Source organism: Gymnogyps californianus, chromosome 25 (assembly GCF_018139145.2).
Source record: "Gymnogyps californianus isolate 813 chromosome 25, ASM1813914v2, whole genome shotgun sequence".
NCBI classification, from domain to species: Eukaryota; Metazoa; Chordata; class Aves; order Accipitriformes; family Cathartidae; genus Gymnogyps; species Gymnogyps californianus.
In genome coordinates this window covers 2,689,059-2,715,330 of record NC_059495.1, presented here as the reverse complement: position 1 = coordinate 2,715,330, position 26,272 = coordinate 2,689,059, and the positions used below count along the sequence as shown (strand labels likewise).

General features: G+C 53.1%; 2 protein-coding genes across 4 annotated transcripts in view; one reads left to right on the top strand and one right to left on the bottom strand.

Annotated features, from left to right (window-relative positions):
* The first annotated feature begins 210 nt into the window (after positions 1-210).
* Positions 211-11,901, top strand: MCAM (melanoma cell adhesion molecule). 2 transcript variants are annotated; one of them, XM_050910997.1, is made up of 15 exons: positions 211-277; positions 5,221-5,348; positions 5,459-5,669; positions 5,773-5,843; positions 5,955-6,042; positions 6,241-6,420; positions 6,523-6,650; positions 6,813-6,975; positions 7,065-7,186; positions 7,507-7,645; positions 7,760-7,881; positions 7,973-8,108; positions 8,859-9,000; positions 9,450-9,567; positions 10,446-11,901. In XM_050910997.1, the coding sequence occupies exons 1-15, from the start codon at positions 211-213 to the stop codon at positions 10,473-10,475; spliced, it is 1,845 nt and encodes a 614-aa protein (XP_050766954.1). In that variant the 3' UTR covers positions 10,476-11,901. The 2 variants fall into 2 exon arrangements, with proteins under 2 accessions (XP_050766954.1, XP_050766955.1); XM_050910998.1 differs by lacking the exon at positions 9,450-9,567.
* A 9,534-nt stretch (positions 11,902-21,435) lies between these two features.
* CBL (Cbl proto-oncogene) overlaps positions 21,436-26,272 on the bottom strand; it is a 42,239-nt gene continuing 37,402 nt past the window's right edge. For both annotated transcript variants that reach the window (XM_050910916.1, XM_050910917.1), the window contains 2 exons: positions 25,696-25,878; positions 21,436-22,455 (listed from right to left, as the gene is read on the bottom strand). In XM_050910916.1, the coding sequence (XP_050766873.1) occupies positions 22,175-22,455; positions 25,696-25,878 (464 nt within the window). In that variant the 3' untranslated portion in view covers positions 21,436-22,174. The remainder of the gene's footprint in view (positions 22,456-25,695; positions 25,879-26,272) is intronic.

The following is a 26,272-nucleotide window of genomic DNA, read 5'->3' as shown; positions in this document are numbered from 1 at the left end:
CGCGGAGGCCGAGGGGGGCCGGGGGTCCGCACTCCGCCGGGGTGCGGGGTGCGGGGCTCGGCGCGGCGGCGGCGCCTGGCCGGCTGCCGCTGGGGGGTGATAAGCGGCCGGGAGCGGTGGGCAGGCACCGCGCCTTCCTCCTCCTCCTCCTCCGCCTGACGTCAGCCCGCGGCCCCGCTCAGTCGCGGGCGGTCGGCGGCGGCGGCGGGCATGGCTGGGGGGCGGCGGGCGGCCGGGCTCGCCCTGGGCTGGGGCTGCTGCGTCCTGCTCTGCTGCGGTGAGTGGCGCCGGGCCGGTCGGGGCCGGGCCGGGCCGGGCCGGGGGGCGGGCGGGCGCACCTGCGGGCGCTCCGGGGCGGGCGGGGGCCGCGCTGCGGCGCGGCGGGTGCAGCCGGCTGCGAGGCGGGGTGCGGGGCCGCCGCCGTCCCCGGCCAGGGATGCCCCTTCGGCCCGTGCTGCTGCCGCCGGCCCCGCTCTCGCCGCTGCCCGGGGGGCGCCGGGCTGCAGCGGGCCACCGCTCCGGCAACGGGGGCGTGCGGTGCTGGGGTCTGCCGGCCTCTGCCCGCGGCTCCGGCCCCTGCCCTGCCCGGCCCCTTCCCAACGCCGGGCTGCGCGCTCCGAGGGGGCGAGGGGCGGCAGCCGGCGGGGTCTTCCCCGCGGAGCCGCTCCGGGGCCAGCCCAGGCAGCCAGCAGAGCTGACGCCCTTCGGACGGTGCCTGGCTTGGGGCCAGGAATGCTAAAATTGCGGTGCCGGGGGAGCCTAGGTGGGAGCAGTCCCCTCGAGCGTATGTCCTCGCCTGCACATACCCGGGTCCGCGGCGGCGGCGCGGGTGGGTCTGGGTGTGGGGGGAGCCGGGAGTGCCCCATTCCACTCTCAGGACCCCTTTGCAGCCCCTCTAAGGCAGCGCAGGGTGAGGGGTGGCCTCTGCGTCCCCGGGGAGGCTGGCCCCGTGGTCAGGGAAGGTGGCCGGCGCAAGGCAGGCTCCTGGGGCCGTGCTTCGTGGGGCAGAGGCGAGGGCGTGAGGGGCAGGGTGCCGCGGTGTCCCCACGTGTGTTCATTGTGCAGCAGGGTGAATTGGTTATTAGGAAGCATCCACCCCTTTCCTTCTAAGGAGTTTTTCCCTAAGCGCTGTGTTTCTCTTGGCTTTTTTCATGCTTTCTTTTTTTATCCTCTTTCCAGTCCATTTTCACCCTCGGGGGGGGGGCTGCATTTCCTGCCCTGCCCTGCTCCCCGCAGCATGCCCTCCCCTCGCCAGGGGCCAGGGAGCAGTCCCGGTGCACCGGCTGCTCCCTGCTGCCTTCTCGCCTTGTCCCTGCCCAGCCGTGCTGTGGAGGTGGCCCCAGGCGCTGGGGAAGCTGCTCTGGCCAAGGCGTTGGCGCCGCGGGAGAGCTGAATGCCCGAGCCAAAGGCAGGCTGCTTCCACCCCCGGCCCGTGCTGGGATCCCCTTCCTCACAGCACATGTGCCGAGCGAGGAGTTTATTGGTTGGCGGCATCGGTGTGTTTGCAAGCGCAGCCATGGCGAAAGGCTTGATGCTTCCCAGAAGCATGAGGGGCCACAGCCAAGCCATTCCTAGGCAGGCTGCGGGGCTCACTGTGCTGCTGGGGCGGGGGTCTGAGCCCACACTAGGGCTGCCAGTGCCACTCTGGCCCCTTCTGCACTGCAATCTCTGGCTGTTAGGGAGGTCTCTGTGGATGTTGTCACCTGGCTGTGGGGCTGGAGTTGTGAGCCTTTCCTCTCCTGGTGTGCATGGCTGGGTCCTGATGGGGTGGTGGGGTTGGTTTGGGGGTACAAGGTGCCGGTCCCTGCTGCAGCAGAGTCTTGGCTCCCTCCCCATCCCCAGCATGGCGAGGGCTGGGCTGGGGCGGAGGCTGTTGGGTGCTGGCAGTGGTGCTGCTTGCTGCAGGGCTGGGGCTTTGCACCGTTTCTCCTCTCTATGAAGAAGAAGGGGTGCAAGTGATCCTGCTCCGTGGGTGCTGGGGCACCCCGGCTCAGGGATCTATGCAGGAAGGGTGGCCTTGCCAAGGCAGAGGAGGGCAACATGTGTGCGTGTGCTGAGAGCAGGCGGGATCTGGCCGCAGCTGGTTTACCCGAGAAGGGAACAGAAACCCGCGGAAACCTCAGGCATCCCATGTGCGGCTCCAGACCCCTGTGGTGCCCCTCCTCTTGCTGCTCCGTGCCGGGGGCTCTGCGCTGGGGGCTCTGCGCCGCCAGTGCAGCCGCGCTCCTCGCCGGCTCCCCACACACCTCGGCTCCGCAGGAGGCTGGCGGAGGGGCTGTGCTACTCCCCACCCCCTTCCCTAGCTCTAAAAGCAAATCTTTGTTCTTGTGGAGCTCTGGCTGCCGTCCGGCTGTCCGCCAGCCAGATGGAAAGGCACGGGGGCTCTCCTCCCTTCCCTGCTTGCTTGCTGCAGACATCCTCTCCAGATCTCTAGGTCTCCCGCTGGAGCTGTGCCAGGTGCTTGGGGTGCACAGTGCAGGCTGGAGCTCAGCTCTGCAGCTGGGCTTCTCCACGCGTGGCCGATGGGTCTCCAGCCCTGCCCAGGTTCCCTCGCTGAACCGGTGACTGCAGCCATGCTGGGCACAAGGGAGGATCACCATGTTCCCAGAGACTGCTATGCCAGGGTGCTGTGCCCAGTGCCTCTCTAGCTTGCCCATGTAGCTGGCAGGCTGTGGGGTCTTGGAGCTGCAGGAGGAAGCCTTGTGTCCCCAGGGTTGTAGGGCGCCTTCTGTCCCCCAGCTAGCCGCACTTGCGGTGTCACTGGGTGCTCCTTCCAGCCCGACGGAGGGCTAGTATCCAGCCTGCCCCAGAGGAGGTGGGGAGCAATGAGCCCTTGTTCCAGGCAGGGTGGGGGCTGCAGCGTCCATGTCCACCTCCTCAAGGGCAGTGGATGGGTGGGAGGGACATGTGCCTCATGCCAGCCATTCTCCAGCTCTGAGCTCATGGTTTCGGCTGCTTTGCTGCCTGGATGAGGGCTCTCATGCCAAGCGGGTCAGCGGGGCGGGCCAGCAGCTCTCCGTCTCCCACGGGCTGGCTCTCCCCAAGGCCCACGCTGGCTCTCCCCAAGGCCCACGCTGAAGGTCTAAAAATGATGGGAGGGGCAAAGCCTGGCCTGGCTGCCTGCAGCCCAGAAGCGTCAGGGCTCAGGGGAGGCTGCAGGGGGGCAGCTGGGGCGCACCCCAGCCCCAGGCTTGCTCAAGTCTGCGGGTGCCCGGCTGTACCAGGCAGCCAAGTCGTGGCCATGCAGGTGGGCAGGTGCCTCCGGTGCAAAGTTATCTGTTCCTGTGTTTGCTCGGTCCAATTTCCTGACCCCAGTGCATGCTTGTCTCTGGGGCTTTCACCTGTTTTTCTAGCACCTCCTTTCCTGTGCAGTGCTTTGCTTGTCCCTCTTTGCTTAGTGCCGACTGTGCTGTGCTGATGGGAGGGGTGAGGGCCAAAAGCTGGCTGTTTGGGTGTCCTGATGTGGCTAGTCCTGCGAGCTGGGGCCTTTCCTGTGGCACAAGTGCTCCTGGCTGCGTTTTGGGGCTCTGCCACCACATACCCACTCCAGACAAAGAGTATTTTGTGGGCACGGCATTGCCCTTTGAAGTTCCCTCACTTGTGAGGCTCCATGGCTGTTACCGAGTGGTACTATCAAGGGAGATGTTGACACAGCTGGCTTCCTCCAGCCTCTTGTCCCCAGCTCCCATACCTGGGCTGGGCCGTGGGTGCCGAGCCGGCTGGCCCTGTTGCTGGGGGACAGACCTCTGTCCCCTCCTGCAGGGCTGCATGCCAGCCCAGGGCGTGCAGACTCCCCTTGCTTTGGCACCCACAGGGCCGGTGGCGATGGCACTCCTAGCCTTGCTGTGACACATCCCTTGTCTCTGCCATGCACAGCTGGGGCTGCTCTGCCCCCAGCCCCTCGGAAAGCTGCTCTGTTCCCTGTCCTGGATCGATAGCCATTACCTTCCCCTGCCGCTCTGGAGTGCGGCCAGGAGCTCCATTACTGCTGTGGGCGAGCGGGCGGCTGGGCTGGGAGGGAAGGTGGGGTGCTGGGGTAGGCAGACTCTGCTCACTGGGGGTCTGGGTCTCTGGTGCCACCCATGCTATGGGTGGGCAGTGTTGGGTTTGCTTTATGGGCAGGGAGCAGAGGAGCAGCAAGGGGCTCGCCTTGGGTATGCTGCAGAGGCGGATGCTCTGACTGCTGGGTTCTGGGTTCCTGCCTGGATGGCAGGGCCGGAGCTTGGGGAGGGACGCGGGAGTCCCAGCTGTGCCATGGCCATGGTGGTTGGGGGCATGCCGCCTCCCCGAAGGGCCCTGTTGCCTTGGAGGGGGAAAGGGAGCAGCAGGCAGCCGCAGCTGGCTGGGGCACCCCTCCTGAGCTGCTGCCCTGTGTGCCCCGTCATGCTGCGGAGGAACACAGCGGCTCATTCATGCCCCAGCTCCCGGGGCTGCTGCGGGGGCCGCACAGGCTGACGTCAGGATTCTGGTCCCTGGGCCGCAGGAAGGTGCTGCCTTTGTGCTGCCAGCTTCAGTCTCCAGCACCCAGCCCCTTCCCCTGCCTCTGCTAACCTCCCAACACCTCCTTGCCTGGCCCTTGGGGCCTGTAAGGCGTGATGGGTGCTGGTCTGGGATGCTGGCTTGGACTGGGGGGATGGATGTGTGCTCTGGAGCGTGAGGGGGATCAGCACTGCCCTGGGCTCAGATTAAGGCAGCTGGCAAGGCAATCTGCTCGCTTGCAGGCTGTGGAGACGCAGCCCCTTCCCATACCCATTCCTGGGCAGGGTGCAGCCGCTCCCCGCCTCGGTGGTGTGTGGGAGGATTTGGGGGCTCAGAGGTCCTACTGCCCATTTCAGCAAGGCTAGGATGCCATGGGGAGGGCAGGTCTGGCGGGGACTGCAACAGCAGTGGGATGGGTGGTTGTCTCCAGGTGTCCTGGGGAGACCAGTGGTGTGAGCACAGCGTGCCTCATTGCCTCTCTGGGAACAGGGTTGATGGCCTGAGCCCACGGGCTCTCTGTGGGTGCAGAAGGCAGCGTGGCAGCGGGAGTGGGGCCGTGCTCCTGGCTGGCACTCCCACTGGGCTGGGACACGGTGCCTGGGGGATGCTGGCACAGGACGCGGCTCTGCCCCACGCCCATTGGGGGATGGAGATGGGGACAGGCCTGGGCTCAGCTCCCTTGCTGGCTCAGACACGTGGGCTTCCCCGTGCTTCCCGCCCCTGAAGGGCTCTGTCCTGCAGCTGCAGCCAGCAAGCTGGAGGTCTCCATGCCGGCAGTGGTCGAAGTGGAGAGCGGGGGCACGGCCAGGATTGAGTGCAACTTCTACATCCCTGGAAATGGTTCCTACACCTACATCAACTGGTACTATGTGAGTGCTGGCCTGGGAGAGAAGTGGTGGGTGGTGGGCTGGGGCGGCAGCTAGCCCGGGGCTTTCTCCCGGGCTCCCCGTCAGCCCGGCCTCGGCCCCTTGCCTTGCAGATCGACCGCAACAACCAGGTGAGGCTGTGCAATATCACGGGCAGCAAGATCGTGGAGGAGAACACGGACTACAAGGGGCGGCTGTCGGTGGGGGAGGACAAGGCCCTCTCCATCAGCAGGGTGACGGTGCAGGATGCCAGGACCTTTGTGTGCCAGGTCAGGGCAGGCAGCCATGGCGTGGGCGAGAACCGCACCGAGCTCCGTGTCTACAGTGAGTGATGGGGCAGGAGGGCAGCACGGCCGTGCATCTGCTCTGCGGGGCCGGTAGGGGATCCCGTCCCTCCTAATACGCGTGGGGTGGCTTCTCTTTCCAGAGGTCCCTGAGGCCCCTGAGATCGTGGCCTACCCAGGAGGCGTCTCCGTGCAGAGCAGTGACATCCCGCAGGTGAGGATAGGCCCCACACACAAGAGGGGGAGGCTCCCAGCTGTGCCAGGCTCCCCGCTCCCCCCTCCCCATGGGGGCACCCCGTGCTCAAGGCTCTCTCTGCCACTGCAGATTGCCCAGTGCGTGAGCAGGAACAGCTTCCCGTCCCCCAACATCACGTGGCACAAGAATGGGGAGCAGCTGCAGCCAGAGGAGAAGAGTGAGTTGGATGGGGATGGGGATGGGAAACCACACCTGCCTGCTTGGGAGAGGGGCCGGGGCACTTGTGCTATCCAGGGCCTCACTGGCTGGGGACTGGCAGCCTGTGGCCACCCAAAGGAGCCCTGGCTCCCAAGGGAGCCCTCCTCTCTCCCGCGGCCTCCCCATGGGCTGGGAACAGCGGCTGTGTCCCCTGTAGTGGTGAAGATCCCGGCCACGCTGACCCGCGAGTCGAGCGGGCTGTACACGGTGAGCAGCACTCTCTTTGCCCACGTCACCCGAGAGGACCGCAACTCCCTCTACCACTGCACCGTGCACTACTGGCTGCAGGGACAGAGGCGCGCTGTGGAGTCGCGGCGAGTCAACGTCACCGTCTTCTGTGAGTTAGGGGCTGAGGGCCATGCCCGCTACCTGGTGCCGCATGGTGGGGTGCCGCATGGTGGGGCTCTGCACCGACCCTTCCCACTCCCTCCTCCCCCAGACCCCGCGCAGCACGTGAAGCTGCAGGTCATGCCATCCTCGGCACTGGTGAAGGAAGGGGATGACGTGAAGCTGGTCTGCGAGGCCGACGGGAACCCAGCGCCTGTCTTCAGCTTCTATAAGAGAGATGTGAGGCTGGAGGGGACCTGAGCACCTCTCCCTTGGCAGACATGTCATGTCCTGGCTGCTTCTTGTCCCCTGCCCAGAGGGCCCTGGGGAATGGGTGCAGCGGCTGGGATGGAGGGTGCCTGTGTTGGGCTAAGGGCTCTGCTTTCTCCCCACTGCCTGCAGCTGGATGGCAGCTGGCAGGACCTATCGGCACTGGCAGACACCAACAGTGGGGTGCTGAACCTGCACAATGTGAATAAGAGCAGCAGCGGCCTATACAGATGCCAGACCCTGGACTTGGATGATATGGGACAGCTAGAGAAGGATGTGGAGCTTGTTGTGAACTGTAAGGCGGGGGGACGGGACCCCGTGGACCTTATGGTGAGTGCCTTGTCCCTCCTGCTCACCCTGCCCTTGTCTCCATCCCTCTCCTAGACATTGAAGGGGTCCATGTGAAGATGGAGCCATCCTCATCCCTTCAGGAAGGGGATAGTGTGAGGCTGAGCTGCAGTGCTCACAGCCCCGTGGCCCTGGACTACCAATGGAGGGATGAGAAGGTGAGCAGGCATTTGGGTACTGTTGCGCTCAGGCTTGGCGAGCCTGGGCTTTGCAGCAAACTGGGCAGAGCCAGGAGCTTGCTCCATCCCTCCTGAGAGGGGTCAGGAGTAGGGTTCCCCCTTCCATGGACCTGCACTGTCCACCTCTACCTCTTCACCTCCTGGCCAGTACTGCAGGGAGGTCCTACGCTTGCAAGCTCCCTTGCTGTGCGCAGGAGGGAGGGCTGAGCCCCTTTGGGACAGCTGCAGAGCCTGGGGAGCTGGGCACAGAAGGGCCTGGTGCTTGGGGCTCATTGCCGGGGGATATCCCTTCCCAACAGGGCAGGAAGGTAACAGAAGGGAACCAGCTCTTCCTGAGCAACCTCACCTTTGAAACCTCCAGCAACTTCAGCTGCAAGGTGATCGCACCAAGTGTGCCGGGTCTGGAGCAGAGCAAGCAGGTGGCCGTGGCTGTTCAGGGTAAGAACCGGCGTGTGTGTGGGCATGCCGCCCTGCCAGAGTGAGCCTCGTCCCGCCCAGCATCGGCCCTGTTCCCCCCTAGAGCCATGGGTGCTTCATGTGCCCTCCTCACAGGGAAGCCACGGATCGTCGCCATCAGCTCCCCGCTGTACGTGCGGCAGGACGAGGTGGTGAACCTGACCTGCAAGGCCATCGCTTTCCCCAGGCCCTCCGTCCACTGGAATGTCAACGGGACGGTGAGAGCTGGGGAGGGTGCTGGGTCCAGGCTGTGGTCTCTCAGAGGGGCTGCGCATTGCCTCGGGCACTGAATCGTTTGCTGCCTCGCAGGCTCATGAGTATGTTGAAAATCAGCACATCGCCAGCAACCTGACCGTACGCGTGAACCACGACCTGCTGCGGGCGGGAGCCATGTGCAGGGTCTCCAACGCACTGGGTGTCAGTGAGAAGCACATTCAGCTGCTGGGTGAGTCTTGTGCACTGCCGTCTGCCCCAGGAACCCACAGAAGTATTAGTCCCCCTCGCACAGGCGCCGTGTGTGCCGTGCTGCCGTGGTGTGGCTGAGCTCTGTCTCTTTCCCTCCCTTCCTGCTCTACCAGTGGAGTCCATCAGAAAAGGTCAGTCTCCGCACCGCGCTGGGTGTGTGCATCCGTCAGCTCAGGCTCTGGTGGGAGCATGCCACCAATGGGAGTCACGCTCACCTCTGGTCTGGGGAGGGAGCCTTGGCTGCTGGCTCTTGCACTGCATCTCTCACTGCTCCTCTCTCCCTGCCAAGCCGCGAGGGAAATGGAGGCTTTCTCTCCACCTGTTTCTGCAGCGATGTGAAAGCTGCCTGCTTGTCCTCAGCGTGTAGCCCAGCGAGGCCATCAGGTGCAGCTTCCTGCAGCCCAAGCCCACTGGGCGAGGAAGCACAGGGATGGCCTGACGTCTTGCAGGAAGCCTCGTAAGCCATCCCCCTATGGCACAGCACACAGGGGCATGGCAGCCGGGAGCAGAATGCGAAGTGTATTCACGCAGAAACTGCCCTAACAGAGCATTTTTGTACTGATATCTGCATCCTGCAGGGAGCTGGAGAAGCGCCGGGAACTGGAGTCCCCGTGGTGCTTTCTTGGGGGAAGGAGTCCTTTCCTTGCCCCCAAGGGGATGCAATAATGCAGAAGCTGGAGAGCATCAGGGTGGGACAGGCATTAACTTCTTCCTTTCCCATTGTGTTTAGAGCAAAAGACATCAGAGAGCAAAGGGGTGATCATTGTGGCGATCATTGTCTGCATCCTCGTGGTGGCTGTGCTGGGGTCTGTCATCTACTTCCTGCACAAGAAAGGCAAGATCCCATGTGGCCGCGCTGGGAAACAGGACATGTAAGCACTGCCACCCACCCTCCCAGGGAGCCCTTGGGGCCAGAGGTGCTTGCCATCACTCATGCTTCCCATCTCATTGCACCAGCCGCTCCCTGCCCAACGCGGAGGGAGGCAATAGTGCAGCCTCAGAGGGCACCGCGCTGGGGTCTCAGCAGCGCTTCCAGCTTCCCACAGCCTGGGGTCCGCACTGCTCGCCCCGTCTGCACAGGGAGGCGATGAGGAGGACAGCAGAGTGGTAGAGCAGCCAAGGGACCCCTCCCCAGGGAGGGGCTGGGCAGCCCAAAGCTTTCTCTGAGCCGGATCCTCTTTCACCCCTGGCCTTCCTCTGCCCTGGCCCCGCTCCAGAGCATCCCCTGAGATGGAGCCCCAGGGCTTGGCCTCACTCATCCGGCCACGTGCCCTCTTTGGTATCGCAAACATGTCTCAAAATTGTCACCTCCCTCCCCTAGCACAAAGCCAGAGGCACGTAAAGACAAGATTGTAGTTGAAGTTAAGTCAGATAAACTTTCCGAAGAGGCGGGGCTCCTGCAGGGTGCCAACGGCGAGAAGAGACCTGCCACTGACCAGGTAGGACAGAGCGTCGTGCACTGCCCTTCCCCAGGGCCAGGGCTGCTCCCGGGGCTGGGAGTGGAGGTGAGAAGCATAGAGGGGTGCATCAGGGTAATGCTTTTCTCCTGTCTGCAAGCTCCTCTCCCAGCACTCCCACCCTGCATGGGCCTCCATCATCCATCATCAGCGCTCAAGAGGGGCCGTGGGAGGGAGGGGAGGTGACAAAGCCACGGCGCTCTGCTCCAAGGGCGTAGGAGCAGCCCTCCCCTGCCCATGTGCAGCTCTGCTTCATGCCAGCCCCTGGCACCTCCTGGGAGCACGCTGCCCACTGCCCGGCCTTCTTGGCTCTGCCTCCTTCCATGCTCCCTGGAGCAGGAGCCGGGCTCCCCGGGGGGCTCTGGGAGAAGGAACTACATAAACATCTCTGGCTAGGGGTCAGAGCGGAGGCTGCAGGAATGGGCCCTGCTCTGGCATCTCTGAGCCAAAGCTCTTAGTGCAGGATGAGAGGAGTCTCCCAGGCTGTGTGCTTACCTGTCACCTGGGGTCGAGAGCCACCAGGGGCTTGAGCAACTATTCACAGTATCGGTGCCAGACTGTCACTGTGCTAAGGCAGGGCTTGCGCATCCTGTGGAGCCATAGGATGTGGCACCTGATCCTGTTGTGGTTTTATTTGCCTTAGGCCAAGAGATAACCCCACCCTGGTCCTGCTGCCCACACAGCTCACGCTCAACCCTTGCCCTGGGCGGATGCTCAGCCACCACACGGTGGCCCGGGGCCAGCAGCTCTCCCCCATCACATTGCTGTCTGTCACGCAGATACCTGCAGTGGAAGACCTGGTTTTATGTTCACCCCTAACTGCTTTTTTTTCCCCCTCTTTCTGTTTTGGTGGACTGAAGAGCGAGAAATACATCGATCTGAGAAACTAGAGAGGGAATCTACTAAGTGCTTTCTTCCTTCAAACCTTTCCTGCTCTTGGATTGCCTTATCCCACCCCTGCTCCACTACCTGGGGAGCACGGCCAGAGACAATTACTGCGTCGCAGTGCGGAGCCCCAACGCGCGGGGGACACCCCCCTGACTCGCCTGTCCATTACCTCAACCGTGGGCTTGCAGGTTGTCAACTTAGCAGCATCAAAGCTGGACTTGCTTACTACTACAGAGAAGCCAACAGCAATATTAGAAAGAAATATCCCATTAGGCTACCTGGTGGAAGGATTTGAGGCTTTTTCAGGAAATTTGTCCTGCACATGTGTGGGAAGGTTTTGATGTGTTTTACCCCAAGCTTGCTCAGAAAAGCTGACGAAATTTTACCCTTACTTTTGGGATGTCCCAGGCACCTTAGATGTAGTGGTGTGCAGGTTAGACGAGCGAAGAATGGAAGTGGTGTGTTAGAGTGGCGTTTGCCAGCTGCTGGGAAGGTGTTAGTGCTTTGCTTTTCCTTTGAACTGTTCTTGTCTCGTTGGTTTAGCCCAGTGTATCCTGGCGGTGCTGTGCCGGTAGGGAGCTCCACGATGGGTAGCTGTGATCCTACGGGAGGCGAGTACCTGGCAGAGCAAGGACAGGGGTGCCCATCTCTCAGGCACGTGCCAGACCAAGGGCTTAGGTTCTCTCATTTGTAGCGTAGCCTTGCTGACGTGAGGGGGAGGGCTTCCCTCTCCCCACTCCCCAGGGAATTGGATTGCTTTTAGGGGGTCTGCACAGCTGCTGGCAACAGCTGGTCCCGAAGCCTCCCCCAAATTTAAAACTAAGGAATATTAGGCCAGGGCCAGTCGGTGATGTCTCAGGGTTTTTTGTGCTGAACAATTACCAGCCCCAGGTAAAACTACTTTATTTCTGTGCTTTGGTGGCACCCCTGGCCCCACAGCCAGGCTGGTGCTACAACAGCTGAGTGGGGGAGAGGGGAGATGGGCAAGCAGCCTGCCTTTGGCTTCCGCTGCTGTGGCCTGTCCCAGCCCTCCACCTGCAAACATGGCTCTCTCTCCTGCCGCCTCCTAGAGAGATCAGCGCCCAGCCCCTCCTTCCTCTAAGTCACGTACTCTCAGTGCTATGCTGTCCACAAGCCTATCTCCCCCCAGCCCTTCGGCAAGGGGCTGAGGCTAACCCTGGGACAGGAGAGATGTCCCCTCGCGCACCCCCAGCATCCTCTGCCGGTAGCAGGGAGCCGCGCAGCAGCCTGGCGGCCAGCGCCCTAACAAGCCGTGAGCTATACTCGTGAGCTACAAGTGTCGTCGAAGCAAAAGCTTTGTTTTATATATATTTTTGTTGGATTGTGTGTAAATTTCCAGAAGTTTTGTCTGAGACTTGCAAGGTTTTTTTTATATATGTGAAAATAAAGTACAAAGTTCAAAGCCGGGTTCTGAGTTTGTTCCGGCTAGCAGCAGCCCCACCGGGACCGTAAGGGCAGAATGTTTCCCCCGTCCCCGCTTCATTTCAAGGCTCCCTTCCCCAGGAGCAGGTTACCAAGGCTGGGTGGTACCGTGCGCACTCCCACCTTTAGGTTTGTGGGACTTTCACCTAGGAAACGGGCTTAAATCAGCAGATGAGTGTTGGCTCAAACCCCTCCTCACCCAGGCCCCCAGCACTCGGGACACCGCTGAAGGTTGCGGTGGGCTGGCGGCTGCTGCCCCGGGGTCTCAGCCTGGCTGCTCTCGGCAAGTCATCTGCAGCGGCACATGCTGCTGCGGCTTGGCTTTTGCCAGAAACGGCCCTTTGCTTCCCAGATGAAGCCAGCAGAACAGCGTTGGCTTAACCTGCCTTTGCACCACGGCCGGGGCAGGAACATGTATTCTGTTGACTGGTAATAGATGATGCTACTAACAGGTGGGGGACAAGTCCGATACCAAATGCTAAGAGGTAGCAGTAGGTAATGGCTAAGGAGTTAGAGATAGCTATTAGTGGATGGTCCTGTTGAGGTTCTAACAGATGACACGTTTATACCCCTTATAGCTGGTAACAGGTAATTCTATAGATTCTAATAGGTAATTGCATTAACAGCTAATACAGACACTAATAACTACCAATACTAATAAATCTACTAATGTGTTCTAATAGATAATTGTAGTATTAGATTGTAATATATAATTATATTACTAGTGATGGTAGATACTAAAAGATAATACTGTCAATAGAATTTAATAGATCCCAACAGTAGGATCTATTAGATATTAGTATCTATATTAGCTATTAATACAACTAACTACTCATAGATAAGTCTATCACTAGATTCTAATAGATAACAAGACATTATAGTAGATAATTGTATTTGTAGCTACTAATAGATATTAATGGATTTTTCCCTTAAACAATTCTAATAATAGATTATAACTGTTACACTAGCTACTCTAGATCCTAATAGATAATTCTTATTGATATATTCTAATAGATTTTAATTTGTAATTGTATTAATAGCTACTATAGATACTAAATGCAAATAGGTAGTTAATTTATTAGCTGCTAATAGTAATAGCTTTTAATAGATAATTGCAATAATACTAATACAGATAATAGATAATTCTGTTAAAAGATTCTCATAGATTATGAGACAAAATTGTATGGCTAGCTACTAAGTATACTAATAAGACATTCCATTCATGAATTCTAATAGTTCTAATAGATAATTGCGTTAATAACTACTATCAATAATTCTATAAGTAGATTCTGTTACAGATTCTACTATTGTATTTCTAGCTAATATAGATACTAATAACTACTTAATGAATAACAGTATTATTAGATACCGATAGATTATACAAGAAAGTCTTATTGCCAGCTATTGTAGATACTAATAAATCTACAAATTTAGAAATACATTCTGATAAATTCTGATAGATAATTTTAGGACCAGCTACTGTAACTACTACTCATAGATAACTATTGTTAGATTCTAATAGATACTGTATAGGTTGAAATAGCTATTTGTATTACTCCCTACTATAGGTACTAATATTAGACTAACATTATTAGAATCTACATGAAAACTTTGCTACTCGCTGCTGTAGATGCTAATAATTACTAGTAGACCATTGTTTTAATAGAATCAATTCTAAAAATTGAATTACTGTTAGTAACTGTTACTGTCTACAGTAGCTGTTATAGCCATAATATTCTAGTCTAATATAATCAATAAACAACAGAATTATCTGTTAACGGTGGCTACTGTAAACACTAGTAATGCTAAAACCAACTCATTAGTGGATTCCAGTGGATACCAATAACTTTAACAAATAACTCCGTTGTTAGTAGCTTCTGTAGATACTAATACTTACTCATCAATAATTGCAGTATTAGAATCTATTGTTTTACTAGCTATGATAGACACTAGTAACACACTAATAAATAAATGCAATTCTGTTGTTGCACTGTTATCTGATTCTATAACATAGCTGTGCTAACAGGTAGGGTAGATGATAATAAACACTAATAGACAACTCTGTCAATACACTGATGAGTGAGTTAGAATGCATCAGACGGCAGTAGCTAACTGTACTAACACCTTCAACAGGTGGTAACAACCACGGATCTGATAGTGAGACATAGTTCAAATTACGGACGACACCACAGGACCCTGTGTGACCCACCCAAAATTCCTTTGACTCCATTTAACAAGGCTGATAGTGCTTGATACCGTTAAACCCCATATGCCCCCTCATTGACCCCAGTTCCTGTTATTTAACCCCTCTTATCGTACTTTGACCCCTGTGTCCCCATTGACCCCAATTAACCTCATTTCACCCCAGGGTAAAGTTTTGAGGGCTTCGCTCGACCTCATGTGACCCCCGTGTCCTCATGTGACCCCCGTGTCCTCATTTGACCCCAATTAACCTCATGTGACCCCACGCTGCCTTCTTTGAGGGCTTCGCTCGACCTCATGTGACCCCCCGTGTCCTCATTTGACCCCGTGTCCTCATTTGACCCCAATTAACCTCATGTGACCCCACGCTGCCGTCTTGGAGGGCTTCGCTCGACCTCATGTGACCCCCGTGTCCTCATTTGACCCCAATTAACCTCATGTGACCCCATGCTGCCTTCTTTGAGGGCTTCGCTCGACCTCATGTGACCCCCGTGTCCTCATTTGACCCCGTGTCCTCATTTGACCCCAATTAACCTCATGTGACCCCACGCTGCCGTCTTGGAGGGCTTCGCTCGACCTCATGTGACCCCTGTGTCCTCATTTGACCCCCGTGTCCTCATTTGACCCCAATTAACCTCATGTGACCCCACGCTGCCGTCTTTGAGGGCTTCGCTCGACCTCATGTGACCCCCGTGTCCTCATTTGACCCCAATTAACCTCATGTGACCCCACGTTGCCTTCTTTGAGGGCTTCGCTCGACCTCATGTGACCCCCCGTGTCCTCATTTGACCCCGTGTCCTCATTTGACCCCAATTAACCTCATGTGACCCCACGCTACCATCTTGGAGGGCTTCGCTCGACCTCATGTGACCCCCGTGTCCTCATTTGACCCCGTGTCCTCATTTGACCCCAATTAACCTCATGTGACCCCACGCTGCCTTCTTTGAGGGCTTCGCTCGACCTCATGTGACCCCTGTGTCCTCATTTGACCCCAATTAACCTCATGTGACCCCACGCTGCCTTCTTTGAGGGCTTCGCTCGACCTCATGTGACCCCCGTGTCCTCATTTGACCCCCGTGTCCTCATTTGACCCCAATTAACCTCATGTGACCCCACGCTGCCGTCTTGGAGGGCTTCGCTCGACCTCATGTGGCCCCCGTGTCCTCATTTGACCCCGTGTCCTCATTTGACCCCAATTAACCTCATGTGACCCCACGCTGCCGTCTTGGAGGGCTTCGCTCGACCTCATGTGGCCCCCGTGTCCTCATTTGACCCCGTGTCCTCATTTGACCCCAATTAACCTCATGTGACCCCACGCTGCCTTCTTTGAGGGCTTCGCTCGACCTCATGTGACCCCCGTGTCCTCATTTGACCCCGTGTCCTCATTTGACCCCAATTAACCTCATGTGACCCCACGCTACCGTCTTGGAGGGCTTCGCTCGACCTCATGTGACCCCCGTGTCCTCATTTGACCCCGTGTCCTCATTTGACCCCAATTAACCTCATGTGACCCCATGCTGCCTTCTTTGAGGGCTTCGCTCGACCTCATGTGACCCCCGTGTCCTCATTTGACCCCGTGTCCTCATTTGACCCCAATTAACCTCATGTGACCCCACGCTGCCGTCTTGGAGGGCTTCGCTCGACCTCATGTGACCCCCGTGTCCTCATTTGACCCCCGTGTCCTCATTTGACCCCAATTAACCTCATGTGACCCCACGCTGCCATCTTTGAGGGCTTCGCTCGACCTCATGTGACCCCCGTGTCCTCATTTGACCCCAATTAACCTCATGTGACCCCACGTTGCCTTCTTTGAGGGCTTCGCTCGACCTCATGTGACCCCCGTGTCCTCATTTGACCCCGTGTCCTCATTTGACCCCAATTAACCTCATGTGACCCCACGCTGCCGTCTTGGAGGGCTTCGCTTGACCTCATGTGACCCCTGTGTCCTCATTTGACCCCGTGTCCTCATTTGACCCCAATTAACCTCATGTGACCCCACGCTACCGTCTTGGAGGGCTTCGCTCGACCTCATGTGACCCCCGTGTCCTCATTTGACCCCGTGTCCTCATTTGACCCCAATTAACCTCATGTGACCCCACGCTGCCTTCTTGGAGGGCTTCGCTCGACCTCATGTGACCCCCGTGTCCTCATTTGACCCCGTGTCCTCATTTGACCCCAATTAACCTCATGTGACCCCACGCTGCCTTCTTGGAGGGCTTCGCTCGACCTCATGTGGCCCCCGTGTCCTCATTTGACCCCGTGTCCTCATTTGACCCCAATTAACCTCATGTGACGCCACGCTACCGTGTTGGAGGGCTTCGCTCGACCTCATGTGACCCCCGTGTCCTCATTTGACCCCGTGTCCTCATTTGACCCCAATTAACCTCATGTGACCCCACGCTGCCTTCTTGGAGGGCTTCGCTCGACCTCATGTGACCCCCGTGTCCTCATTTGACCCCGTGTCCTCATTTGACCCCAATTAACCTCATGTGACCCCACGCTGCCTTCTTGGAGGGCTTCGCTCGACCTCATGTGGCCCCCGTGTCCTCATTTGACCCCGTGTCCTCATTTGACCCCAATTAACCTCATGTGACGCCACGCTGCCTGTGTGAAGGGTCCAATGTGACCTGTTTGAAGGGTCCATCGACCCCATGTGCTCTGTGTGTCCTTATTTGGCCCCAAGTAACATCAGGTGACCCCCGAATGTCCGGGGGGTGGCTGGGCCAGCTTGTCCGCATTTGAGTCTACTGCCTTTAATGCACCCTCCAGGCTCTGGAGCATGGAGTGTAACAGAGTCCAGAAGCTGGCAGACTCTGCCGGATGCTACAGGCTCCCCAGACTCCACCCGTGTCTAGGACACCCGAATCAAGGCTGGCAGAGCCTGTCAGAGTCTCACAGGGTCTTGTCCTCTGTAATGTACTCGCACAGGCCCCCCCAGAGTCTCACAAACTCCGGCAGGGTATGTTGGACTCCAACAGCGTCTAACAGATTGTATAGCATCCATTAGACCACACAATATTAGACGTGTGTAATATTATCTATGTATATATAATTTTGGATTTATTATATATCATTTCTATTTAATATATAATTGCATTCTATAATTGTGTAATATATAATTCTAGAAATGCTATGCAATAATCATAAAAGTCTTTTAGAGTCTATAGTAATGTGCTAACAGAGCCTGTGAGAGGCAAATGGAGCCTAACAGACTCCAGCAGAGTGGGACTGACCCTTCAGCATCTACTAGACCCCAACAGACACTGCAGAACCTGTCAGACTCTACTCGATTCCGATGGACTCCCTTAGACTCTGTTCATGGATGCTAACAAACCTGTTAATGTCGTTCTCAGACTCTAATAGGTCCAGACAGATTATAGACTCTATTAATCAATTCTGTTAGAATACGTTAACTCTATCAATAGACTATTAGTATAAACTTTGTATAAATCTTTCCTGCCCTCTGTTCATTAGTATCCATGATATGAATTTGAATTTAACAGATAATTGTGGTAATAGTTAAAATAGCTACAAAGTCAGTTGCAGTCTGCAAGAGACCCAGGAGACTAATGGAACATCTCAGACTTGAGCACCCTGAACAAGATAACGGAGACAGGCTTGAGCAGGATATTCTTTTTCCAGGACTCACAGAACCAACACAACACAGACAATATGCTACAACAAAGGAAATTTTATTTAAAAATAAAACTTTGTTTTGTTTTCTTTTTACTGACACAGGTGAATGAAATCCCAAACAAAGAAGCTCTTAGTGGGCAGCATACAAGAATGGAAACAATTAATAAATAACATTAGTATAACCTCTAAACATTAACAATGCATTTGCAAACAAAATGAGGACTTTAAACCAAGTGAACCTTAAAGCTCAGCTACTCTCTGTAAGAATATTTACCTTCTGTTTTTCCTTATTCTTTACAGATCTGAAAGGATTAAATACTGCTATTATATTTTTATATTAATGACACTATTATACTTTTTTAAAATATTTTGTGAAAATCTCAACATTTTTAACACTGATATTATACAAATTGGTATTTGTCATTCAAGAGAAAGAACAACTGTTCCTCCCCCACTGGGAATTTCAAAAAAGATTTCTATTAGGAACTTTAAAAATAAGTGTCCTTATTCCCCACTAATTTTTAAAGTGGCACCTTTAAGAAAGTGCCCTGGGAGTTGCATTTTTTCTTGCTCAACTGAAAAAAACCATTTACAGTAATGACCCTGCCTCGGGATTAGCTACAGTAATGAATCAGTCTAGTGCAGGAAGCAACATGCTGTACTCCGAGCCTATCTGGCTCCCCCAAGGTAAGGGCTCAGTGAAGGGCATGCAGAAAAGCTGTTTATAGTGAAAGCAAGTCCGCTGGTTCCCAGCAAAGACACTCCATGCCTCAAGCTGCAGCACTTGCAGAGACAGACACACAAAGGCAGTGCAGCAGACAAGTTTTACCACACCCCTGGCAGGATATGTCTCATTTCAGATTCCCATTCAGCTATGGTGGCATTGAACATACTAAGTCAGCCGGAAACCCTGTTCAGAACAGCTACCTGCTGCTTGCTGTGCAGAGACGCATACTGGTCCCACACATTTTGTGCCCAACTCTTACTGTACAAAGTGTTTTCTGCTTGCTTTGTGTCCACGGTTGACAGGTAGGGGGAAAACCAGCATTTTTTATGAGCAGAACTCGTATTTTGTTACAAGCAAAACCAATCCTATCCTACAATTCTACTGTCTTCACACCAAGCTTAGTACAGCACCAGTCCAGACAAGTCACTGTTAGTAACAGGCAAAGTAGGAAACCTCCACACTTGAAATGCTACAAAACACAGTGTCATAGTTGAAGAGACAATTGCCCATCTTTCTTGCCCCTTCTTTTCACCCCTTCCAAAGCAGTCTCATGCTCAAAGGCATCTTTACAGCTTGTCTAGTTCGGGTTCTTCATTTTCACAGAGGCATGGATACTCAGATCCAGCCTAGCGGTGCAGCATTCCCTTAAGAAAGGCACTAGACATTTGGTTTGGTTTTTTTCCTTTTTAAAGTAGCGTCATAAAGTTAACTACTTAAGAACAAAGATCAAGGAGGTGAAGGGACAAAAGAGAAATCAATCTTAGGCTTACCTTTCTGAAAGAACAACAAGAAAAATACACTGTACAGTGCCTGGATTGACTTCACAGAGCACAGCCATAAGACATGGTCAGGACTCTGCTGCACTTCAGTGGTACTAGCAAACGCTTACACGTCTAAGGAAGAGAAGCCAAGACTTAAGTTTCTTAAATCACTTTGAGACACAAACAGTGCACAGAAAGGACACGTGCAGAAAAATTAGTGATACATGCCACAAAGATTGCTCCCTCTAATCTCCAACACCTGGAACAATATCCATGGGAACGTCTCTCGGCACATAAACCCCAAATACAGGCCTGTAATAGCCCTGCTAGGCATGATTTAATTTAACATTACAACAAGCCTGTAATAAAGGGCTTGTATGGGACAAGGCATCACTACTCTGATCACACACACTGTGCAAGACGAGTTAAGGCTCTCTAGCTGGCTGGACTCAGCTCTTACGCAGCCTTGGCAGTGGCAAGAGTCACACGCCACACTTGAACACACTTGCACTGAGTTTACGCAGCAAGTCAGAAACAAAGTGGCTCCAAACCCAACACGGAGCTGGTGGCAGCACTGGAGAGAATACGAAAGAGGGAAATAAAACCGTAGTGCTCCCTCATAAAAGGGTTTCTACCTGGTTCACCAGGACAAAGCCAGGAAATAACTCTCATACACTGGGACTGGTTGCTCAGGCTCACAAGTGTAACATGCAGATCTACTGAGAGAACCAGAGCTGCCCCATGTTCCTGCCTCAGCAGCACCAGTGCTTGCTTGCTTCTCTAGAAGCTCCCACAGACACACTGACCAAGGCTGCCATGCATAACTGGCAGAGCACTTCACACAGAAAAAGCAGGACTGGTCCACGATACCGCTGACTGTTGCACGTGTGAGCAGAGGAAAAAGAACAGCTCTTCTTCCCCAAGTGCAATATGCGCTGGCATCACCTTCTCTGCAACTCAGCACCTTCCCCAAGGCCAGACCCTGCTCTTGGCTGCACCTGACCTCTCTCTGCACCACTGCAGAGCACTATGCCCACTGACATCAGTGTGCTGCATTTGCAAGTTTCAGCCCTGGCCCCAAAATAACATTGGTGGTGATGGTCTGTAAGTGTTGCAGGAGATCTCCTTGCGGTTTCAGAGAACGTTTTCTTTACTACAGAAAGGAGGGGAGTAAAGAGAGACAGTTCATGCTTTTAAACTGCCTGGAACCCCCTGCATCAATTTATAAAGCTGTAGATCTAGAGAGAAACTTATAGTCTACATAAACCAAACATTTTATGCTTAGTTCCCTTTGCTAATACTTGTTAAGTCCTCTCCGCCAATTGCAAGCCGTTTCTCTGAGATCTGGGCCCAGCTACTAGATTCTTTAAAAGGCTAAACTGCATCCAACCGCCGTAATCACTCCAACATTTCAAGTTGCAACCCTTTGCCTAGCGACTACTGCTGCCCTTAGAGAGATGCAAATAATGCTAGACATGCTTCAAAAGGCTAATAGCCTCTCAGTGTACACAGAGCACTTGTTTGTCTGTCAGGCTGTGATCTGTGTATCCCTACTTGATTTAAATCCTCTCAAAAAGAACCACACACTTCTCGCACATCAAGCATATATGAACAGAGTTAAGTAGCTGAGTATGCAAGTCAGGTTTTTTCAAAGTAACAGCTGAGTACTGACTTCTAAAGCCGTGTGACCATTTTGCAAACACAGAAGTTTCCCAGATCTGTTTTAACACAAGCTCTGGCAATACCTTAAGAGTAATGGAAATGGAAAGAAGAACCCCCACGTTGTTTTGATAGCCATGCAGAGAACTGCTGCATTTCTTTTACTGCAAAGCAGGTAAGATACCAACAAATACATCAGCTGCATCTACCAATTCCACAGAACAGCCTGGCACAAAGACAGCTGGCTCCCACAAAAGCTCTCTGAAGGAGATGATGGAATGTGCGTGAAGGTCACTAGTCTGCGACAGCCACCATGCAATTAAGATAAATAAAACATCATATTTACCAGGTGCAACATTCCTAGAGAAAGAGCGCACAGGAGTGTCCAGTGATGGCTGCTCAAGCCCAGCAGGGCCACAATCAAGTTTGAGCATTGAAGCACAAAATGCTCAAGGCTAAAAAAGGAGAAGCAGCAGCCAGTTCTTTGCTCTCACTCAAATTCTTCCCACCCTCTCCCACCCCTCAAAAACACGCAAAACTTTCGGCACGTCTAGCTGCCTGGAATCTGGTGCTGCCAGTGCTGCTGGCAAGAGGACACATATGAGAGAAATCCAACTCTCAGCACTGTCAAGATCAAAATGCCTGACAGAAGCTAGTCTTGCTATCTCCAGGCAAAAAAAGGAGGACTTGAATCATAAGTAATAAATGCTTTTATTACAGGCAAGAGGGAAATGCCATGGCAAACAGGAAGCAATCGAAAGATTCTTCCAAGGTCTCATATTTATTCCCAGCAGAAAGTGACCTCCCAGCTGCTCTAAAAAGCCTGAGCCAGACACACAGCAGCGAACAGATCCAAACCTAGTACCATGAACCACAGGACACACCACACTGACCTCGAGACTTTGTTGCTCAGAGCATTCACTTAGAATTCACAGCACAAAACACTCCCCCCCAGCTTCCAGGGCATCAGCTTGGAGATCCCTTGTTGTGATACCTTTCTCTACCAACACCCTGGAAATAAATCTGTTCTCTCAAACAAGAGGTAGGGGTAAAGGACTCCAAGACATACACTGTATAAAACACCATTCTGCTCCATTTCATTCCACTGCTTTGAAATCTGGAACCACAAAAACCTGATAACTGATTCTCTTAAGAGGCAGGACTGACCTCCGCACGAAGTCTCTAAAGGAACCCCCTTCCCCTTTGGTGCGTATCTGGGCTACGGCTGCCCAGGCAGTTGGCCCACAGAAGTTGTAGGTGTGGAGGTAATGTGCTATGTGGCCACATGCGCAGGGGAGGAAATGGAAACAAACTCCCGGAGAATATTCTTGGCCATTTCAATATTGTTATGTGCAATGACCAGTGCTTTCTGAATGTCCTGATATGAGTACCCTTGGCTCATTAGATTCTCGATCTCACTGGAGAGTTGCAGTGACGTACTGGTCCCACTGCTGGCTCCGCCTGTTTGGCAGCTTCCTGCTTTCCGCTCAGAATTTATTCTCCGTGGTAGTGGCTTTGGCGGCCTTTCTGGAACTTGAGAGCCATCTGAAAAACCTGGAAGGAGAAACAAACGCATCACTTCAAAAAAAGGACATGTGATTCTTTCTTGGAACAAAGCAGTAATTACGTTAGACTGATAAATGGCACTTCAAAAACATGCCACTGAAAGCTATGCCACTTTCTCTAACCAGCCTATCCTCTCACACAACAGTACGGATTAGCTCAGCTTCCCCTCTCGTGTGCAAAAATGGCTATGGGGATTTTTTTAATTAGGAGGCCACATCAGGCTCATTTATTAAGATAAGACCACATAAACAGAAAAAATTGACATGGGATATATGTGAGCAGAGCTCAGATATCAGCTTTAGAATAAGAAGCAGAGACGTGCTGGGAAAAAAATGACACAGAGAATACGCAACTTTACCAAACATCCCATTTCCTTCTACAATCAGACAGCAACCCCCAGTTTAACTGTCCAGATGCTGATCTCTCCTCACAGAACTGTTGTCCACATTGCAGCGTGCTGAGGGAGTGTATGCACAAAACCAGATCTATCAGTTACAACTCATCCACCACAATTGCTCCAGCAACTGAATTATGTTCTCTGAAGGGTCTGCTCCTCTTTCTCTGCCAGCCCATCAGCAGGCCAGGGCCATCTACAAGAGCTCCTGCTGAAGCTCACCCTACCTAACGGCTGGCAGCTATGGCAGATCAGTAAGTTCAGCCTTTTCTGCCTTTCCTCTTAGTCATTCAGATGTGTTACTTGCCAGTAGCCACATAATGCACTACTCCTGGGGAGAAAAAAGAATAGCCAATAAACCAAACAAGACACCAAACAGTCCAACACATTGCTTAATGTGTTAACCCAACATCTGATAATTTTTGAGTTCTAATCTCCTGTATCATTGCAGAAAGCATTTTTTCCTACTTTGCAAATCACAAGAAATTCTTCTGCATGAATATTTGACAACACCTTAAAGAAAGTTTTGTTTGTCTTCTGGAGAAACTCCTCAAGGCACTCAAGATAGAGTTTTCTAGCAGTAGAATTGGTGGACAACAGACAATTCTGTAAGACTAAGAATGTCCAAACAATCCCTTTTTAAGAGTGGGCACTGCAGTACTGGTCAGAAAAGAAGCAGTCATTGTGGAGCCTTTCTGAAAAACTTATACCAAAAGCACTAAGATAGAGAAGGCTCTTCAGGAAACAAATTCATTGAAGCTTCCTCACCAACCACAATGCAGTTCAACTCCCTAATCTTCAAAGTACAAGCTTCTTACACATAAAAAGCTTTTTGTCCATTTGAGAAAAAGGACTACCCACTTCTCTCCCCCAAATTGTCTTTTGAAATAGCTGTTTCAGCTTGAACGGGATCAAATTTCAGAGACCATGGGTCAGTTTGAAAGGGCAACTACTAGCACAGCTTTTTTTGGTAAATGATTAAGAAACTAAACCGTAGGGCACAACGCATGAGAATGTAAATCTGCCAAAATGTATCCCATACTAGTCAGGCTTGCTTAACACCAGGCTTCAGCAGTAGCCAATACCCAGTGTTTCAGAAAACTGCGTATACTTCCCAGAGCAGTAACAATCAGCATTTCCACAGCGTTTTTCATTAGCAGATCTCCTAACACTACAAAGCAGGACAACAGCACTGTTATTTCAGAGCTGTAGAAACAAAGGCGGCTCAATGATTAAGCTCAGTACTTCATCTGGGAGTAGGATGTGAGCTCTCTCTGCCCCTTCTTATCCCTGTCAGCCACATCCTGCAGACACACTGACAGACTTAAAAAGTGAGGCAGGGAGCAGGGAGGAGTGGCAAAAGCTAATAAACTTCTCTGCACTAGTGTCCTGGTTTCGGCTGGGATAGAGTTAATTTTCTTCTTACTAGCTCATACAGTGCTGTGTTTTGGACTTAGTGTGAGAATAACGTTGATAACACGCTGATGTTTTAGTTGTTGCTAAGTAGCACTTATCTTAAGTTAAGGATTTTTCAGTTTCCCGTGCTCTGCCAGCAAGCAGGTGTACAAGAAGCTGGGAGGGAGCATGGCCAGGGCAGCTGACCCGAACTAGCCAAAGGGGTATTCCATGCCACAGAACATCATGCTCAGTATATAAACGGGGGGGAGTTGGCCAGGAGGGGCAGATCGCTGCTCGGGCATCGGTCAGCGGGTGGTGAGCAACTGCATTGTGCATCACTGGTTTTTTTTCCCTTTTCTCCCGTTTCTTTTTTTTGTTATATTCCTTTTCATTACTATTATTATTATTACTATTATATTTCATTATTATTATTGTTAGCATTATGTTTTACTTTAGTTATTAAACCGTTCTTATCTCAACCCACGAGTTTTACCTTCTTTCCCGATTCTCCTCCCCATCCCACTGGGAGCCGCGGGGGAATGAGGGAGCGGCTGCATGGTGCTTAGCTGCTGGCTGGGGTTAAACCACAACAACTAGTAAACTCTTCTCTGCACTGAAGAAGGTCAAGCTCAGGGAAGGGGAATTGGTGAAGCAGGTGCACAGAAGACTCACTGGGGCAAGCGGTCCTGGGTACAGGAGGCTCTGCCTCCCGTCTGCCTCCAGAAGGAACAAGAAACTCACTCCTCTTACTTGGTAAATTGCCAGGGTGTTCAGACATGCTGAAAGCCCCCCAACAGGAAGAGTTTCAGAGCTTCCTTTGGAGCTGCTGAGCAGTTGTAGGGAATAAGTCAAGCATTACTCAGAAAGGCTCTTGGAGAGGCGAGGCTTTAGTTTTTCCCTTGGAGAATGTGCCTTGCAGCCAGAAGGATAAGATGTCCTCTACTCCCCAGGAACAAAAAGCTGACCTTGCTGAGCCACTAGATCCCTGCTCAAAGGAACTGACAGCATCAAACAGTACACTTGTGCCACCTGCTGGCAATAACTGCAGCCGAGACTGAGCCAGACAGAAGCTGTGCGAGGCCAGCCATGTCATCTTCTACTTGGAACAGTGACAACCAGTAACGTTCTGAAGTTCTGTTTCACACCCTGGTACAAAAGGTATGCCATGCCCTGTAGGAAACAGTGGCTTAAGGAATACCCTTTAGGCTGAGGAAAGGTTTTCCTAACTGTGATTTAAATGTGATTTGCTAGCTCAGTGATTAAATGACCAAGGCAGTGCATTCCAAGTTGTAAACCAAAGAACCAGTGTAATTTTGCCTTGTAAACCTGATTTTACAGCTTATATACAAAACCTTGAGTGAGTGACAGAAGTTTCAAACATGCATACCAAGCCATCAGTATCCACCACAACATGAAGAGTACGGGTGTTCTCTAACCTGTTACAGGGTCATTTTCCAAAGACATTCGGCTGAAGGCAGGCGTGGCATTGGAGATATCAGACAGTGTGCGACGAGCAATAGCAACTGGTAGTGGTGGTTTGGGGATATCATAGCCATCTTCTTCATTTTCTGACTCTTCAGGGCCGTTGCTGGCAGTGGCTGCTGCCATATCGCCTTCATCTAGAATAAGAGGCACATTCTGAGCTCTGGGGCTGAACAGAGCGCTGGGACTGAACAGAGCCTCTGTCTCTCAAGGCAGACTGTTTCCCTGTAGTCCACAAACATTGAGAGGACACAGAACTAAGGTTTTGCTGCCAAAATCCCACATTCAATGGAAGCTCTTTCCAGAAGGTAGTATTAGATTAAAAATACTTATGATAGATGTGGGCTGACAACTGTTGCCCAGCAAAAAAAAAAAAATCTTCAAAATAGTAATTTTTTTAACAACTGTTGAGTATCTTTACAGTGCATTCCAACTAGGCTTCTCAGCAACATCCCCACATGCAGTCTGCAGTACACAGACCCAGATGTTTCCACATACATCCTAGCTATTTTAACAGCGAAAGTAAATAAC